The 19741-nt window shown below is 38.4% G+C and overlaps 1 protein-coding gene across 3 annotated transcripts; it reads right to left on the minus strand.

Moving 5' to 3' along the window:
- Nucleotides 1-13079: 13079 nt before the first annotated feature.
- Nucleotides 13080-19726, minus strand: mzt2b (mitotic spindle organizing protein 2B). Of its 3 annotated transcripts, none has more exons than XM_026928685.3 (5): nt 19570-19726; nt 18017-18221; nt 17535-17665; nt 14655-14798; nt 13080-13946 (listed from the first exon to the last, which is right to left on the minus strand). In XM_026928685.3, the coding sequence occupies exons 2-5, from the start codon at nt 18202-18204 to the stop codon at nt 13810-13812; spliced, it is 600 nt and encodes a 199-aa protein (XP_026784486.1). In that variant the 5' UTR covers nt 18205-18221; nt 19570-19726; the 3' UTR covers nt 13080-13809. The 3 variants fall into 3 exon arrangements, with proteins under 3 accessions (XP_026784486.1, XP_026784487.1, XP_026784488.1); XM_026928686.3 differs by having other exon boundaries at nt 19484-19570; XM_026928687.3 differs by lacking the exon at nt 14655-14798 and having other exon boundaries at nt 19570-19710.
- Between the last annotated feature and the right edge of the window lie 15 nt (nt 19727-19741).

Genomic DNA, 19741 nt, shown 5'->3' on the forward strand with positions numbered 1-19741 from the left:
TTAATAAGCCACAGCATCTGTAGGTGCTGGGGTCAAGGTCAAAGGTCACTGTCGGCGTGTTCAGACTCTGGTGAGATGTGACCTTGCACTGATCCTGCTGCTTAATTAGAGGCGTAATTGTCTTAACACGTGCCAACCCTGACGACGCCACACTTCGCAGCGAGGTGACGAAACGCAAATGAACACATGCACTTACTGAAATATGGAAAGGGTAACTCTATTAGACCATGTTATTTTTATTCATTTACCATTTTTATTTATTTACTAGTGTATAGTGGTGTATAGTATTATAATATTTTCACAATTAAAATCAATTAATAATCATAAGTAATCATATCTTAATTATGTATTGTAACCTGATGTATGGTTTAAATGAATTGATTTCAAATAAATTTGCTTTAAAGGAATAAAAATGAATATCAAAAGAAACTACTCTATACATACTGTCATTCGGGAAAAATGCTCATAATTAACAAAAAAATGATGTCACTTCCTATATGATTTCACCCAACCCAAATGACGAAAAAGAAATATATTCCCAAAATGCCATGAATTGATGCAGAATATGAAATATTAATGATAAACTAATGTTGTAATATGCTCTGCAATGCAGTTACCAGTTCTTCCCATTTTCTTACTTTTGCAGCTTTAAAAGGCAGTTTGCCATGAAAACAGAAAACCCTGTTTCCTGAAGACTTTTCTGTATCTGAAAACTTAAAGTTAAAGCTTTACCTCTGTCTGTTACAACGCGCTGACACTGGAGACTCCTTCCAAAAATGTTAATAAATCCTTTAACTCATAGCACCTGCAAAAATAAAATGCTCAGCCAGGGTTCCAACAATTGCTCCAAATGCACAAACAAACAAACAAACAAATAAATCTGATTGTACACAAGACCCTCACAAAGTGAAGACCTGATGTCTCTGTGGATCATGCAATTAAATTCTTTTAGTCTGTAGGAGTTTTATATGAGAGAGAGAGAGAGAGAGAACAGAGCAAAAATGAAAAAAAAAGGATAAACAGAGGGTTAATTGAATGTAATTATTTGAACCTTGAACAGTGTAAACTTATTCCCTGTCATCAACACAGCCATGGCAGAGAGGAAGCCATATTGGATTTCAGGATGCAAGAAGCGATTTCGAGTTCTTCGCACAGCAGACAGGAAGAAGTGCCATTTCTGAACGGAAGAAAGGATTTTGATGATTTTTTCCTGAACATTCATATTCTATTGCGAGCATTCTCTAAGACAACAGACACAGTGAGGAAGAGAGAGGACAGATGAGGAGAGAAAGACAGGATGAGTAAATGAGGAAGGGGAGAATGTGATGTGGAGGGAGGAGGGGAGAGAAAGAGAGCTAGATGGAGAGCGAGTGTCTGAGCTCACTGTGGAGGCAGTTAATATAAGGTTTGGTGATAAGGGCGCGCAGACAAACATTGACAAAATCAGCCGTTCAGGCGCAAAGCCCGAGCTGCCAATCAAAGTGAGGGACGAGCTGACAATCAGCGCTCTCGCTCCGATAAGGACGCTGCATCTGTAGAGAGAGAGAGAGAGAGAGAGAGAGAGAGAGAGAGAGACAGAACGTGAGACAGAGAGAGGGAGAGAAATAGGGAGGGAAGGATAAAGAAACAGAGAAGGCATCAGCTGAATAGAGAAGAGGGGTTGTAGAAGGAATACAGAAGGGAAGGAGATTATAACAGAGAAAGAGAGAAGAAAAAGAAAAAGAGATAAAGTAATAGATGAGAGAAGGAAAGAAATAGAACGATTGTGGAAGTCAAAAGAAATGGAAAAGAGGGTGCACGGAGAGAGAAAGGAAAAAGAAGAGAGAAAAGAAGAAGGAGAGGGAGAGAGCAGTGCCATATGCTCTCCATTGTGCTCAGTGCTTGAGGGTGGAGGGGGAAAAAAAGATTTTAAATGGCAAAATCTCTCTCTCACCTTGTGAGGAAAGAAAAATGTGATTAGTTGCTAACAGATGTTCCTCACTGTTGGCCCGAGACACCTGAATACCCTCGTACATCCATACCTGTGAGGAGCTGGGGTGTGTGTGCGTGAAATCCAGCCTCATCAGGGCCATGCATGCTAACACCGCGAGGGTGGGAATGTGTGTGTGTGTGTGTGTGTGAGTGTGTGGTGAGGGGGCAGGTTGGTGAGGAAGAAGAGGTGTGAGTTCAGATTAGTAAAAATAGCACTCTCTTGGCCTTGAGGCCTGGGGGCATGTAAAGAAGCTTGCTTAAGGAGGAGAGAGAGAAAGACAGAGAGCGATATCTGAATGGCATTCTGATGTAATCTAAAAAAAACTGTCAGTGATTAGCATTTCAGCAAACTGATACAGTAACTACATGCAAATATTCAGTGTCATTTTATCAATAGTTTCAGTAAAGTTTTAGGCCAAACCAAACTTTTTCACAAAATCTTCACTACATGTGTGTGTGTGTGTGTGCAAAAAGTTGCTTTAACTTTTCACCAAATGTGCATTTTGAAGCCGATCAATTGAGGATTACATAAATAAGTCTCCTTATACGTAACTTTACACAAACTCAGGAGCTCTTTTAGGATACGAATGGTTTCTGAACTAACTGAATTTTCATAAATACCACATTTTAGGTGTAAATGCTCCTACGAATGATTTACGAATAAATTCATTTGCATCCAGCATGAAAACGAGACCCATTGTGTGTTTCTATACAAGTAATACAACATTGTGGCTGTGTGTGTTTAAGAAATATTGAAGCAATTGCTTGGCTCTATTTCACATATTCTGCTCCTTTACCTGGGTGCAGAAATGGTTTCTTGTGACTCCTGTTGACTCTAAAGGCTTGGTGGAGACCTTTCAGTGCTCTCCACCACTAAAGCTTTGTGGCCCTGAACAAGAACATGTTCCTCCTCCTTACATATTCTCAAATGTTTTTAAAGCTTCTTGCATCATAGAAGCACTGGCTGAAAAGTGCATTGGTATTGGTAGGTATTGACACAATGTAAGGCCTTGAAAACTCCTCGGCTTCTAAAGTTCAAACAGGAAACAGTAGTCTCAGAATTCACTAGACGCTCTAGGTCGGGGCTATACTGAAAAAATAATAGATGAATAATAGATGCTCTTGTGAGTGTTCTGTTCACACACATTTTCACATTTTGGATGCTGTTTTAAAAATGAGAACAGTCACTCTGTTAAGAACAGATGCTATCTAATTCTGTACGTATGGACGCTTTAACTGCTCTAGATTCATACAAAGAGATGCCCTAGCTGTTCTACATCTTTAAAAACAAATGCTCTATCTATCTAACTGTTCTAGATCCATAAGAACAGACTCTCCAGCTGAGTTAGATTCATTAAACACAATAGTTGCTCTAAATCTGGATGGAAGGGACACTGTATCCTTTTAATATCCATAAGAGCAGACGCTCTAGTTTCTCTGGACTCAGAGAAACAAACACTCTTGATATACTGTATAAGAACAGGTGATCTGGTTGCTCTACAAAAGCTGATGGTCTACTGGTGTACTATACAGAATAGATGCCTTAGCTTGCATAGATATGCTTGCACAGACATTCTAGTGGCTAGATCCATTACAACAGGCATTATAGCTACTCTAGAGACACAAGATCTTTAAGAAAAGACATTCACACTGGATATAAAAAGTCTACATACCCCTGTTAAAATGGCAGGTTTTTGTGATTTGAAAAATGAAACCACAGTAAACTGTGCCTGTTCATTTCCCCCCTTTATTGTTATATACCAACCAACAAAATTCAAATGAAAAACACATAGAAACATTTTAGGCAAAAACAAGGAAAAAGCCTTACAATAAACTGGTTGTATAAGTGTGCACACCCTTTTATAATTGGGCATGTGGCTGTACTCAGAATTAGCCAATCACATTCAAACTCATGTTCAAAAGTAATGATCATACACCAGTCATCAATGAAGCGATTCTGATTAACCCCAAATAAAGATCAGCTCTTCCTGTAGGATTTTCTTCTTGGTTTCATGCGACTGCTTAAGACATGGTCCACAAAGCATGCACAGGATCTCATTGTGGAAAGGTATCAATCAGGAGAGGGGTACAAAAGACTTTCCAAAACATTAGATGTACCATTGAACACCGTGAAGTGGAGAAAATGGAGCAGCACTGTGACATTGCCAAGATCAGGACTTCCGTCCAAAATTGATGAAAGACAAAAAAATTGTAGGAAGCCTGCCAAGAGACCTTATATTAAACAAGCTGTAGGGATATCTGGCAAGCACTGGTCACTCCTTGACTCCTTGCAAAAATCTCTCGTATTCTTCACATGCCTGGGCTATGGGTAGGCTGACTAGTTGGAAGCCCTTTCTCAGGAAAAAAAAAGATCCAAGCCCACCTAAATGACCAAACGTGGCAAAATGTGTTATGGTCTGATAAACCAAGGTAGAACTTTTTGGGCATAATTCTAAAATATGTTTGGCACAAAAACAAGACAGCTTATCACCCAGAGAACATCCTACTCACAGTGAAGCATGGTGGTGGCTGCTTCTCTTCAGCTGGGACTGGGTAGATTGAATCAGGGATAGCTCCAAATACCAATCTGTTTTGGCACGAAACCTGCAGGCTTCTGCTATACAGCCGAAGAAGAAGAAAAAATTCACGTTCCAACACAATAACGACCCAAAGCACAAATCCAAGTCAACAGTGTAATGGAGTAGAAAGAGGAAGATCAACATTTTTTCAAGGAAGAGTGGAATAAAATTGCCAAAACAAGATGTGCTAAGTTGGTAGACTCTTATTGAAAGAAAATGTATTAGAAGCAAAAGGTGCTTTAACAAACTAGCTTATTAGTTAAGGGGTGTGCACACTTGTGTATTTGTTTTAACTTGTATTTTGTTGCTTGATATGTGACACGAAAGGTTAGAAAAGATCTGTCATGATTTAATTTTTTTTTTTTTTTTTTTTTTTTTTTTTACATCACCTGCAATTTTAACAGGGGTGTGTAGACTTTTTATATCCACTGCAGCTGCTCTAGATCCATAAGTACAAACAATTAAATAATATCCAAATAATATCCATAGGAACATACAGCACACTCTAGCTGCTCTAGATCTGGACAGGTCTATTCTGTGTCTGCTCTAATGAACCATAGCTGATCTAGAGCCACATAATCAGATACTCTAGCAGTTCTAAATGAACCATAACTGTTAGAGCTATAAGAACAGATGATCTGGCTTCTCTAATTAACAATTAAGTCTAGTTGCTTTAGATCCATAAGGACAAACACTCTAGATCCACATGAACACATGCTCTGGATGCTCTAATTCAGTATGTACAGATGCATTAACAGTAACTGCACTAGAGCCATAAGAACTTGCTTTGCCTGCTCCAAATTTGTATGGAAAAATGCTTTAGCTGCTCTAGACCCATATAAGCAGACAGGCTTACTATTCATAAGAACAGGCACACAATGTTCTAAATCCATAAGAACAGACATTCCATCTGCTTTAGATCCAAATGAACAGACGCTCTATCTGCTCTAAGTCTGTACATGCAGATGCATTAACTGCGCTAGGTTCTTATCAAGAGATATCACAGCTGCTTTAGGTCCATAAGAACTGATGGACTGGCTGTTTTTCGTCTGTATGGAAAGACATTTTAGCTGCTCTAGATCCATATCAATGGACTTTGTGGCTGCTCTAGGTCCACAAGAACAGATGCTTTGGCTGTTGTAGATTTATAAGAACAAATATTCGAAGTGCGTAAAATTTATAACAAGTGCACTGGCTGTTTTAGACCCTCAACAGAATCTCTAGATTCATAAAAAACACACACTCTTGTTGCTCTAGATCCATTATTACAGATGTTGTATCTGCTCTCGGTCCATAAGAACAGATGCTCTATCCATTTAGTATTCAGAAGAGCAGACACTATAGCTGCTCTGGATCCAGTGACTAGATGCTCTAGATACATAACAGCAGATGCTCTACATTTTCAAGAGCTCTGACAGTCTAGTCACTTTATAACTCAGAAAAAAAGCCCTAGCTTTTCTATTTGTAGATGCTTTAGCTGCTCTAGAGCCATACAAACAGACAGGCTTGCTGTTCATAAGATCAGACACATTAGCTGCTCTAGAGCCATAAGAGCCAATAGTCTATCCACTTACTATACAGGACAGATGCTCTAGCTTGTCTAGAGCTATATGAACAGATTCTCTAGCTGCTCTATGCAGTATATTCATAAAAAATGCTATGGCTGCTCTAGATCCAGAACTGATTATTTGGCTATTCTATTCCTTCAAGAGCTGAGAGTCTAGCCACTCAATATCTAGAAGCTCTATCTTTTCTAGTTGCATTGAGTAGATGCTTTAGCTGCTCTCTTGAATCTGCTACTGCTCTATATCCATAAGGAGAGATGCTTTTGCCATTTAATATCAATAAGAGTAGACACTCTAGCTAATCTAGATCCATTAGTAACAGCTGAGCTGGAATGATAAGAACATATTATGTTATTTGAGTTTTAGTTTGACGCCAGCTCTCACAAACAACTGTGAATAATAATAAAAATCATATAATAATAATAATAATAATAGTAATAATAATAATAATAACGTTCTGATAAAACACCCCATAGTGTAAACAAACTCACAAATTACTGAACAAACAGAGACTAATAACTCACAAGGCTGCTCGGAATATCATCTAAAAATCCTCCAAAATAGAAACAAAACCGTCAAACAAACAAATATGTTCCGCACAGTGGGGTATGTGTTTTTCCCTCCCCTTGTCAACAACACTCTCACATACACAAACACACACCAGCATGCCAAAGGCAAGGGGGGTGGAGGGGTGGTGGCAAAGGTACTAACAAACTCAGCATCCAACTACAAGAGAGGAGGAAGAAAAATGGTGCCCCCTAATGGCTGATATGGGAAGATTGGCTTTTTTTTTGGGATGCAGCTCCAGATTCAAGTGAGCTGGGTTGTGTGCGAGAGGTCATAAGAGGGTAAATGGGAAAAGGTATGTTAGAATTCCAGGGTAAAGGTGTGAGAGTATATATATATATGTATACACACACACACACTCACACCTTTACCCTATATATGTATATATATATATATATATATATATATATATATATATATATATATATATATAAATAAATATATATATATATATAAAATTCATCACTCTGAGGATGCTTTCACAATACACCTATGAGCATCATATTTGTGAATAAAACCATCATGTAAATATTATATTAAATATTAGACAACAGATGTTGGCAACATCAAACCCACACAGCTCTGAAACAGAAGACACACACAAACACGTGCACAATCCATGAGTTTGAGTCTTAATTATTGAAAGGAAAGCAAAATACCCAAATAAAGAGGTATAAGGCTGACCATATGGATAATGCATGTGTGTGAGCAGCAATGTTTAATCTGTCGAGCAAATCTAACCTCCTCCACAACTCCCCACCCCCACACATATACACACACACACACACACACACTTCCTTCACACATACCTACACACATACTTACACGCACACCTACACACACACACACACACACACACACACACACACACACCCACACACATACACACACAATGAGGGCTGGTTTGTGTGTGTGTGTGTGTGTGTGTGTGTGTGTGTGCTGGGTTTTGGGTCATTAGGTTCGCTGGAGCACAGCAATATGGTGCCATCAATCCTGGCAGCTCGGCGCCGCCATCGATACGGAGGGAGAAAGAGAAGAAATCCAGCCACATAAACACGACAAACGGCCACCATAAAACACACACACACACACACACACCCCTCTCTCACTCTCTCTCTTTCTGCTTTCCAATATAACCATCCAAAACATTCTCATTTTCTGTAGTCTTTCCCTTTTTTCAATCTCTCCTCTAACATCTCTACACCTGCTCTCTTTCTGTTTTTATTTTGTATTCATTTTTTTCCTGCTTTCTCTCTCTTATTCCATCTATCTCTCCCTTCATCTAGTGTAGCCATTCCTTTGCATCTCCTTTTCTAGTTCACATTTCACGTCTCTGGGGTGTTCCATCTCCTTTATATGTCTAGTATCTCCATTCCAAATATTCTCCCTCCCTTTCGTTCATATTTTCTCTACCTCTTTTCCTCCATCCCTATTTTCTTTGCTTCCAATATCACCATCCACCACTCTTTTGCATTTGTCTTTTCCTTCTTATTCAGCACACATATAAACAAGAGATCACTTCATCTTCTTTTTCTTACTTCTCCTTCTCTACACTCCCGATCAGCTCATTCTTGGACTTTCATAATGTCTCTGTTGTCTTATTTTTCCTTCTCAAACCCTAATTTTATGTCTCTCAGTTCACTAATAAACCTGTCTATGAGGCGTAAACACCTTTTGAGTATGACCACCTTGTCTGATCTGCTACACCAGCCAGATAAACACACTCATACACACCTACATTAAAACCCCTCGATTATTAGTTAAGTGTTACTGAGTGGTTCCCTTGCAACTTGAACTTCGCCTGAGTACCTCATTCAGTGTGACCCATTTGCTAAAACACATACATTATCTAACTCTAAAAACAATAAAATCCAATTATTCTGCACTTCTGGGACTCCCCCACTGTCCATGTACCCAGTGGCAACAGTGCCACCTGGTGCTTGGTAATGACATTATCATCAGCATTACCTGGAGTAACTAGCTGATGGAACAAGACTTCATGAGGACCTCTGTCACCTTTTGAAAGGAAAAAAAAACCATACAACATCAGCATTTTGTCTACGATAATGCCCAAACTATGTCTTTGTAAAGACTTGTTAGGGCATAAAGTCTATCAAAGCAAAGTGCACAAAGTGTACAAACTACCTGCTAGCATTTAGCACTTGAAAATAAAAATAAGCCTTAGAAATCTGTTTGGTACAAATAGTCAGTCAATACAACAGTTTAGTAGAAAATGCAGCCATTTATCAAATTATAACCTCTCAAACAGGTGTATCCAAATAATATTTGTAAAGGTTCAGTTACATAAAATTGCTTACAAAGATGCAGATAAGCCACCAGAGATCCTTATAGAAGTTACAGGGAATGAAAACAAAAACTGAAAACACGAACAGAATTTTTCACTGAATGTATTCAAAAAGGCAAACTAAATCACTGTAAATTGTTCCAGAGTGAGAGCTTTATTTTAAACATCGGTTAATCATGTTATTTTTACCTTTCAGTGTGATTTCAAGAAACAAGCCTAAATTCCTGTACAGTATTCGTCTCTTCCTACACACCTGGCTACAGGAAGATATGACATTAGATAGCTGCTATATATTGTTTTCGAAGATGGTACAAAGGCAGGAAAATTCTTGTTGTAAGTATTTTTCATATGATTCTGCAAGCAACAAATCACACAGCAAAGCAGAAGGTGCTTTGAAAGTGTTAAAAATAAATACACATTTCTGGTTTTAATGCTGAGCCTGGTTTTATTTATACCCTAGGCTTTCTATTAGCAGAGTAGGTGAAGAATGTTATTAACCTTTCTTTTATTTCGTTCTAACCAGGTTTCAACTAAAGAGGGGGGGACATGGAACGCTGGAGCAGGAACAGAAAAATAGCGTTTCTGTTCAGAAGAAACCAAAATGCAAAATAAATCGTTTCTAGTCCCTGTACACAACTAGCACTTTTTAAGGATTAACTATTAATGAATTATGGAGATAAATAAGACAATTGTGTATATTTTGTTTTGTATTGGTGCGTCATGTTAACAGTTATTTCACAGAAAGTTGTTCTGCATTTGATGCAAAGGGAATAAACATATACTTCTATGTCCAATCGACTGTCCATGAGCTTCTGTTCATCATTGGCTTTTGATGTAAACACGTCATGTTATTAGTTTGCTAATTAGACCAGGAAGGGTAAATAAAAGGAAAAATCTATTTTTCCCCCTTAAATCTGTGAAAAGTCTCCACTATCCTGTAGCTAGTCTCTGGTCTGATGAGCTGCCTTCAGCTAAATAATTTACAAAAATGATTGGATAAGAGACAACAGAGAATCTAGAGTAACTGAACTATGCCTAGTTTTCTTCCTACATGATTTTTTATTTTTTTTTACACAATTTTTCAAGTACTTCGTTCAATCCACTGAAATAAATTGCTGGGTCTACAACCGATAGTTGATTACCCCTGCTCAAAATTGGCCAAATGAAGTCATGGGACTGTTTTTATCGATCGCAGTGTTTCTTTAAATTTAGTTTATGAGCATATGTGACTGTAGTGAGGATTCCTCTATGCATCAAGCTGAGACTGCTGGGCTTAACCATCTTAACCCTCTGCTCCTGGATCCTGGACTTTCAGCCTGGGAGACCCCAGTCCGTCAGGATCAGCAACACCACGTCCAGCACCACCACACTGAACACCGGCGCTCCCCAGGGCTGTGTGCTCAGTCCACTGCTGTTTACACTGCTGTTTACACTGCTGACTCATGACTGTGCAGCTCCAATCACGTCATCAAGTTTGCTGATGATTCTACAGTTACGGGTCTCATCAGCAATTCGCAGCACCTCGCAGAATGGCATATAGACAACGATCTATCTCTCCATGTCGATAAAACCAAAGAGTTGATTGCTGACTTTAGGAGGACCCGTGTGGATCACTTGCCATTGCACATCAACAGAGCAACTGTGGAGAGAGTCAAAAACTTCTTGGTGTGAACATCACAGGGGACCTCTCCTGGACTCTCAACACCACCTGCCTAGCCAAGAAAGCCCAGCAATGTCTCCACTTCCTGCAGAGTTTGAAAAATCTCCCCCGTCCCATCCTCACCACTTTCTACAGGGGGACAATAAAGAGCATCCTGATCAGCTGTGTCACTGTTTGGGATGGGAATTGCACTGTTTCATACCACAAGCTACACACCTGCACATTATAATGCTGCTATTGGACACTATTATGAGACTCTTTTTTTTTTTTCCACCCAATATTACTGCTACACTTCTCCTCATATAGTCAATAGTTTACAGACACTGTTTTTTCCCCCCGACACACAACACTGTTCTGGTTTCTTGTGTATTTATTGTTTTCTCATACTGTTGTGTATCTGCACTTTATGTAGTCCTGTGTACTGTGCCACTGTATTGTTGTGTTGCACCATGGTCCTGCAGGAAAGCAAAATGTCATACCAATGTACAAGCTATCTAGAGGAATGACAAGAAAAACCCACTTGACTTGATCAATCAAGTCACACAATAGCAAAATTAACTCTGCAGTTGGCTCTGTTCTTACAAATTTAAGTTTAATGACAAAACTGCTTCCTCAACCCATCAGAAACTCAGCTCTTCCATTGAAGAATAACTCCTTGGTCACGTGGCAGAGAAACTGATTCTCTGACCTTTACATTTGCAAGCATTGCACCCGCATAGATACAAACACAGAGAGAAAATATAGTCAGAGCTGTTTAAAAAAAAAAAACAAAAAAAACTGTGCTAAGCTCAGAGAGAAGCCTGCACTCTTTATGAAGGTCAAGGAGAATTTCATATCGACCAGAGAGCTGGCTGTAGATGCTTTATACTAGTCTGCGATGGCACAAAAAGACTGAAACGCTAGACTTGCAGTCTGGCCTGCAAATTTGAACTGAACTCAACTAAGCTGAAATGCTTAGAAAAGAGTCTACTGTTCATTCTTTAAAGACAAGAAAGTCATTCGAAGTGTTGCTGCAATAAGATACGTGTGGCGGCCTGGGAAAACCTGTCGGACGTTGCTGTGGCTAAATTCGGGAAAACAGCCAAAATACTTTGAGAAAACAAAAAGATTTTACCAAAATGACATGGAAATGTAGTTATTTAGGCTACTTTCTAACCTTGCTTTGGCTGTCTGCCTTAAAAGATCCAAATTCAGTAAAACTGGAATGAAATCTTCTCCCTAAGATGGGGAAATGGAGAAACTTTACTTCTGGTTGACATGCAAAAAGAAACACATTTCAGTTCAGGAAAATCTGTAGCCTTGTTTTCAGAACTATATATAGTAGCAAAATTGTCAAGATTTGACCATGTGTAGGGTTTTTGCAGGTCAATAATGAAAATAATGAAAAACCCATTAAAACTAAACCTCACTTCTAATGTATTGCTACAGGCAAATCAAGTGTCAATAAACATTTACAATAAATGACCATATAAACATTACACTAGAATAATAAAGTTCTTGGATGAGACCAAATTGAGATTTTCTTTTTTCAAATTTTTTTTTTTTAACCAAAACTATAGTTTTATTCAACTTTCCAGCAGGTGCATGAGTGAAATGTAATTTCATTTACTTGCACTTTCCCAAAGGTTTTGTGGTATTCATGACACATCATTTCCTTCCTATCTCTAAGAGTCTAATTTACCAGAGCGTTCTTAAAAACAAACAAAAAAAATTACATTTATTTTACATGAACATTTTACTGACTGACTCAACAATTGCCTTTAGGCATCCATTCTTTTAAATCTTTTAAATCTTGTGCTTGAAACATTTTCCACAAGTCATTCATTATAGGTTATGAAAAATGTACATTTTAGTGTCCCACAACATTAGCTCAACTTGTTACCTGAACACAGTTACCCCTATGAAATATTTGGAGTATTCCATGAATCATATATGCAGATAATGCCATCACCCAAATTTCCTGAAGATCATGGGAAGAAGAAAAATAACTTATCTCCTTCTTGTTTATGTTCAACAATACAGTCATACTGTCTGACAAGGTCAGTTTAAGAACATAACCTTGTTGAAAGCAAATTATTAATTAAGAAATAATTTACTTATAATTTATTAGATGCCTGTTAACTAGATTTTGTGCATTTGCTAATTCTATGGTAATAAAACCCAACGCTGTTACTCAGAAGTTACTCATTTAAGAGCAAAGTGTCAGCACTGTCAGAAAAAAAAAAAAAAAACTATAAAAAATAAACCTGCTGCCTGGGATGAGTTAACACATTTTTGAATGGCTAAATACATTTTTGTCTTAGATTAAATATTGAAAAATGATTTTAAAAAATGGATTCAATTTCAAGAGTTACAAGGGCTAAATGGCACCCTGATGTGGAAGCACCCTGAAAATAGGCACATTTTCAGAAAATTTTACAGCAACCATCATGATTTGTAGATTATTTGCTTTTATTAGAAGTTAGTACACAAACCAATGAGCGTCATCATGAGTTTACACTGTAGAAATACTTTCATTAAGATGGATGATTTCTTTCAAGATGCAAAAAACTATATACAATTACCCACCGTTTATAGTTAAACCATGAAGAGATCAAGTACTGCATTAAAGCATTTTGGTTCTTATTTATATAACCCACTAATAGGATGTACAGCAGGTCCTCTACTGATTCAATAGGTCTCTTATGATTCTTTACTAGATGTTCATTTTTTCTTAAAAAAGTTTTCATGCCACTTGTCTGTCCAGGAGTCACCCATGTCTTGCAGATAAAATGGCTTGAAGTGGAAGCTGATAATACATTTGAATTTAAACAATCTTAATTACACTTTAAATAAAAGATCAGATCCATTCACCAAATTCAAACTGAATGTCAAGTATCTTAATATGCGTCATCATCATTGATCTGACATCAACATAAAACAAACAAATAAATTAACATAAAAATCATGGAGAACACTTTAGGATTAAAAACAGGCCCACTGATCCAGAGCGAGAGAGAGAGAGCGAGAGAGAGAGAGAGAGAGAGAGAGAGACCATCCGGAGCATGTGGTTTATCAAACCAGAATGGTAAGACTGAATCTGGATCAGTTTCACTCTCCACATCGCAGGCATGGAAGTCCAGACTGACCTGAAATCAGTTTTTAATGGGTGTAGTTAATGCTTTAGTTGGAGGTGAGCTGAGATGAAGAGCTGCTGCTGCCTGAGCTCTTGGCACTCTTCTGCCCCCTGGTGGCACTTGCCTGCCTTGGCACTCGCTGCTCTCGCTTCTCTGCATGACCCGTACCCGATTTACTGCGTACTGACACCACACACACACACACACACACACACACACAAATGAAAAGATTCTTTTTGGTCAAGTATGATTTATGGAGAGATGAAGCATGGTTTATGGACTTAGACACACATCTTGATTGTCGATTTTTTTTTTCAGTGGTCAGCAAGGTACACTTTTGGGGGAAAAAAAAAAAACCAGAAACCAGCACAGTAAACACTGATGCAGGAAGAAGAAGTTTAGCACTGATGCAGGAAGAAGAACAAGCATGGAGACATGATAAATGTGATAAATAATCCAGTGCTGTAATTATTAAATTCTGATTATATTTACCAAGTTTCCATTATTTACATAACAACAAAAGTCGAATATTATATTTAACATCAACATCAACATGCTTACATGCAGTCACTGTACGTGAGGTTGGTGCTGCTGGTGCTTGAACACACTCAACTACTGAAGAACCAACATTAATGAATAGACACACAGTTTCAACAAGGAGGTTAGATGTTCTGAATCATGCACCGAGAGCTGAGATGTGATGAATGAAAGAGTGAAAACAAAGAGAGAGAAGCATAAAGTGTGAGGGAGAAAAAGACTCAAGGAAAGTCAAGGGCAACCAAGAATGTGAGAGTGGACAAGGTGCGAGACGGTGCAAGAGAACCGGTGTATGCAAAGAACACAAAGAGGTAAAGAGAGCGAGGGTGCAGAAAAGATAAAGGGGAGGAAAACCTTGAGAGAGAGGAGCGCTCTGTTCCCCAGGGCTGTAGACCACTATCTTAGCCCCGGCCCTTTGAGGGTGGGCCGCAGGGGCAGTGGACGGGGCCTGAGGGGTTGTTTTTTTAGCACTCTTGTCTGGGACCTTAGAGTCCTCTTCTTCATGGGGTTTTACACACACACACACACACACACACACACACAGCGTACATACACATGCCACAAAAAGACAAGAGGACACAGGAGTAGGTATTAACACAAAGGACAGGAACTGCAGAATGCTAACACAAATAACTAACAAATTACAAACTACTGAGGTCCTATGCATTGTAGTGATTTAGGGGTCCAGCCTTAAGTCTCACAATCCAGACTCAAGCAGCGATTTAAACAATTCTACACAGCTTATTGCATATTACAGAGCTAGTACTTACATTCAAATCAGTCTGCATCTAGCCAAGCAACATGCCCAGAGTGCCAGCTGAGAAACATGCCCACCATGAGTTATGGCCTTTAAGCAGTTAATGAATATCAATGTCAAATATCCTGTTTCTATGATGTCTCATGGTACATTTTTACAAGTTTAACTATGTTGTGCATTCTCAAATGGTGTGAATTTGGTCTAGGTGTCACCTAGTACAGAAAACAGTCTGTACAAGCAGTTTGGCATGTTCATACTAGGGGTTGCATGACTATTAAGTTTTAGTAGTTGACCAGTAATTTAAACAAATAGTTAAAGCAAACTCAGGACATCGCCATTTTATTAGTGCAATTAAATAATACTGATAATCAACAGCAGAATGTGTCAAACTGCACCTTATTTAACAGCTTTAATGTTGATTTAGGCTACACCATGGGTGTCCAAAGTCCAGCCCCAGGGCCAAAAACGGCCTGCGGATGTTCATTATACACATATATACATATATCAGGTATTGTGATGAGTGCTAATCTGGTCGCCTTTGAAAAAAGTTTAGATACCCCTGGGCTACACTGTTAATGCCAAAAATAAATAAATAATTTCAATAAATGTGCAAAATAATAAATCTGTGTATCACATTACACTATTGAAGGACGTACCAATTCCTATCAGCATGGAAGCTCATGCCCATCAACAAAGCCCCCCTTATAGCTCAATGACCTGTATGCTATATGACCTAATGCTCTAGAGCTCCGGCCTCAGCAGCAAGACTGGACTGGCCAGTGTCATCCTCCACGCACTGCTTTAAACTAGCTCAGTGATTGGATAATGATGTGCAACCTGCTGCACCAAATGTGTTCTTTTGTACAGCACTGGTCATGATGGAATTCACTAGGCCATTGTGCAAGGACTTTATTTAAACTTTATAGCCCACAAAGACAATAAAAATAACTGTGTACGTGGACAGGATTGACCAGAATTCCTTCAGAAGCAGGCAGGAGTGGGATTCAAAAAAAATAATAATAAAAATAACAGTCCCATGCACACCTCTATACTTCTTTCAAAGTGATAAAGATACAACAATCAATTAATACTATATATATATATTTTTTTTTAAAGACTTTTCCAGAATGCTCTTATTCTTGGCTTAATCTAGTCTGAAATATTTTCAGAATAGGAAAGCCTTTAGCCGGCTTTCTTTACTGACTGGCATAGTGTTTTGCCGCAGCCTTGACCAGTCATCTTCCCCACAGCAGCGACTAGTGCATGGATTAGTCAATTGTGTAGGCAACCCCCTTAGTTCATACTACATCAAAATATTTTGGGCATGAAGGTGAAAGTACAGTCTGTTGTAAAGTTTTTTGTACTGAAATGCTGTTGTGTCTATTTATTCTTTTATCCCTTTTACCTTGACAGAGTGAGGAAAGTCACAGAGGGTATGATAGAAAGAAAGGAAGGAAAATATAAAAAGCCAAAGCAAACATACAAAGAGGGGCTATTCAGCATAAGGAGCAGCAAGCTTACACCAAGTCACAATGCTTATATTGGCTATTTAAATCCTGTTTTGAATCCTGTTTAAATCCACTCTCTTCAGAATGAATCCCAGCCAGGGTCAAATGCACTGTCCATATCAGAACATGTAGTGTTTGAGGGAAATGTACATGTTTATGAAGAAACCCTGTATAAATTTTAGTTGTGTGAAATGTGTTAATGAAATGGGACAGTACTGTACAAGGCTAAATCTGACTGATATCTAAATGCTTAAACAGCATAATGTCTTCAGATTGAAAAGTTATAACAGTGTATATTCATAAGTAAAACCATTAATGGCTTATGCTTAATGAAGGTTAAGCATACATTTCTAATACTTCTAAATAAAGTTTAATTTTCATGCTATGCTATTTTCTTAAATGGTAATTTAACTGCAATTCAATATTGCCATTTTATCAGCTACAGACGTCACTCTTCTAAAAATTATCAATAGGCATAAGCCACTTAACAAAAAAAAAAAAAACATTTCATATCATTGACTATTAATCTGTACTGAAATTAGTCCTTGGTCAGCACTTTACTGACCATAGAAAAATATAGAATTTTAATTCTGATTTCACATTTAGATTTTATGTTCAAAAATAATCCTACTAGTATTTTTTATTTAGACTAATTATTTAAAAATTATTTTTAAATAATCTAATTATTTAAAAATCACATTTAGATTTTATGTTCAAAAATAATACTACTAGTATTTTTTATTTAGTCTAATTATTAAAAATTGTCACTGTTTATTATTTGAGGTACAAAAGATTCTAGATAACTTATTATTTACAATATCAAGTAAACACTCTGCATTTGAAAAGTACTATACAAATAGAACTTTAATTGTGTTTGGTTCCTTGAACGTGTTGAGCTCAAATGTCAAAAGCAGAGCTCTTATCAGTTCAGAAGCATTATGAGTGCACTCCCCGAGGCACTGGACTGACCTCTGACCTCAGTGACAGTTGATGGGTCGGGGGCAATCGTGTCTGAAATCTTTTGACCTGCACACATTGCCTTTAGAGTCTGGAAAACAGCCAGAGGTGCCACATTCATCTTCAGGAGGTCCACGATGATCCTACAAGATCAACAAGAAATGACTATTGAGCTTGTTCCATTTCCATCATTACTGGGCTTCTAACATTGTGTGGCACATAGAATACATATGTAGGGCTACATATAGAGACTATATATATATATATATTAGACTCCATATGTAGGGAATACATATTTCTGTATGAAACTCCAATGCCATTAGCGCACCTCTCTACACATATCTGGCATTAGATCTACACTGTTTCTGATTTACTCAAATGAGTAGCAGGTAAACGGACATGGGTGTACTGATTCTCTGATGATCTCTTATGTCTCTTACAGTCAGATGTCAAAAAAAAAAAAAAAAAAAAAAAAAAAAGATATTCTGACTCACTTGAAGACCTCTTGGTCCATGACTATACCAGCAGCTTGAGTGAGCTCAAACAGCTCAGTTTCTTCAGCGTTGAGGACCTTCTTCTTTTTCACACTGTATTTTTGCACATTGCCACTGACCGTCACACCGAGAGATGGAGAGTCTGGAGCAGTGGGCATTGTGCCAGGTTGAGTGGAATGGGAGGTCATTAGTAATCAGGCAGCACCTAAAAACAAGAATATCAATTCAAATCCAATAGCAGTGGGGGTTTCCATAAAGAGGTTTTACACCATGTTATTACAGTGTTCCATCCATCCTACACAGGGAGCCTGGAGCCTGGACAGGGTCCCAACCCATTGCAGGGCAAAATTGTACACATTCACATATTTCTGAAATGCCAATCAGCTTACAGCGCATGTATTTGGACTTGGGGAGGAAACTGGAGTACCCAGAGGAATCGAACCCTCAACCCAAGAGATGTGAGGCAGGCGTGCTAACCACTAGGCCACCATGCCCCCTCCCCATTATTATTACTTAACACACTATATGTCTACACTATATGGTCAAAAGTTTGTGGACACCTGACCATCACATCCATATGTGCTTTCTGAACATCCCACTCCAGATTTAGTCCTCCTTTGCTGTTATATTAACCTCCACTCTTCTGGGAAGGGTTTCCACTAGATTTTGGAGTGTGGCTGTGGCAACTTGTGTCCATTCAGTCACAAGAGCATTAGTGAGGTCAGGCACTGATGTCTGATGTTGAGTGAGGAGGACTGATGTGCATTTGCCATTCCAATTCATCCCAGAGGTGTTCCAATTCACTCCAACCTTGGCACACCATATCTTCACAGACCTCACTTGCATAGGGGCATTGTCATGCTGGAGCAGGTTTGGGCTCTTAGTTTAAATGAAGGGAAATTGTAATGGTACAGCATACAAAGGCTTCCTATACAATAGTGTGCTTCCAAATTTGTGGCAACAGTTTGGGGAAGAACCACATGTGGGTGTGATGGTCGAGTGTCCACAAACTTTTGGCCGTATAGTGTATATCATCATAAATAAATTCTTGTCCAACTACTATAACACACAGTGCGAAACCCTGCATTCTCTAGGACAGATTATATGATAAACATCCTCTAACGATATACTGTTTGGTACGCCTGCTAGCTGCTATATTAACGATAGCAGATGTACCAAAAAATACAGAGAAAATGCCAAGCGAATTCAGTTTCATACTGAAAACCATATTAAAATGGTTCCACTTTAAAACTGGACGAACAGAACACAAATATTGTGTTTGTCTCTATTTACAAAGCGATCGCTAAAACCGCTAACTAACAGATATAACATTATATACTATTCAGTTCAGACTCTACATTCATATTTAGCTGCCAGTGAGCCGCTAGCTTAGCTAGGCTTAGGAGTAACGGTACCCGAAGTTCATTAATAATTATTTAAAATAAATAAAACAACTGTTAGTTTTACCTCACATAAGCATCATATTCTTACATTATATACAATAAATTATAACTAGTAGCAAAACAATTGCACAAGCAATGCAAGATACTCACGGCAGAAATACCGCTTCCGGCAACTGAATCTTCTTCTTCGTGGGCAGAAAAAACGGCAGGTGAAAAAAGGCAAGCCTTTAGCGCCACCTCGAGGGCGCTGAGCAGGAATTAGCTCCGAAACGAATCGTGGCCAAACGTTCTTCGTGTTTCCCGTTTAAAATGTTCAGGGAAC

This window comes from Pangasianodon hypophthalmus, chromosome 15 (assembly GCF_027358585.1).
Source record: "Pangasianodon hypophthalmus isolate fPanHyp1 chromosome 15, fPanHyp1.pri, whole genome shotgun sequence".
Classification (NCBI taxonomy): Eukaryota; Metazoa; Chordata; class Actinopteri; order Siluriformes; family Pangasiidae; genus Pangasianodon; species Pangasianodon hypophthalmus.

What these genes read in the sequence shown, in the direction of transcription:
- mzt2b (XM_026928685.3), bottom strand. Translation starts at nt 18,204, where the DNA reads ATGACCTCCCATTCCACTCAACCTGGCACAATGCCCACTGCTCCAGAC. An exon ending in ATGGACCAAGAGGTCTTCAA is followed by an intron (nt 17,666 to 18,016) that starts GTGAGTCAGAAT and finishes TTGATCTTGTAG; the next exon opens with GATCATCGTGGACCTCCTGA. An exon ending in GAGCGCTCCTCTCTCTCAAG is followed by an intron (nt 13,947 to 14,654) that starts GTTTTCCTCCCC and finishes GTGTGGTGTCAG; the next exon opens with TACGCAGTAAATCGGGTACG.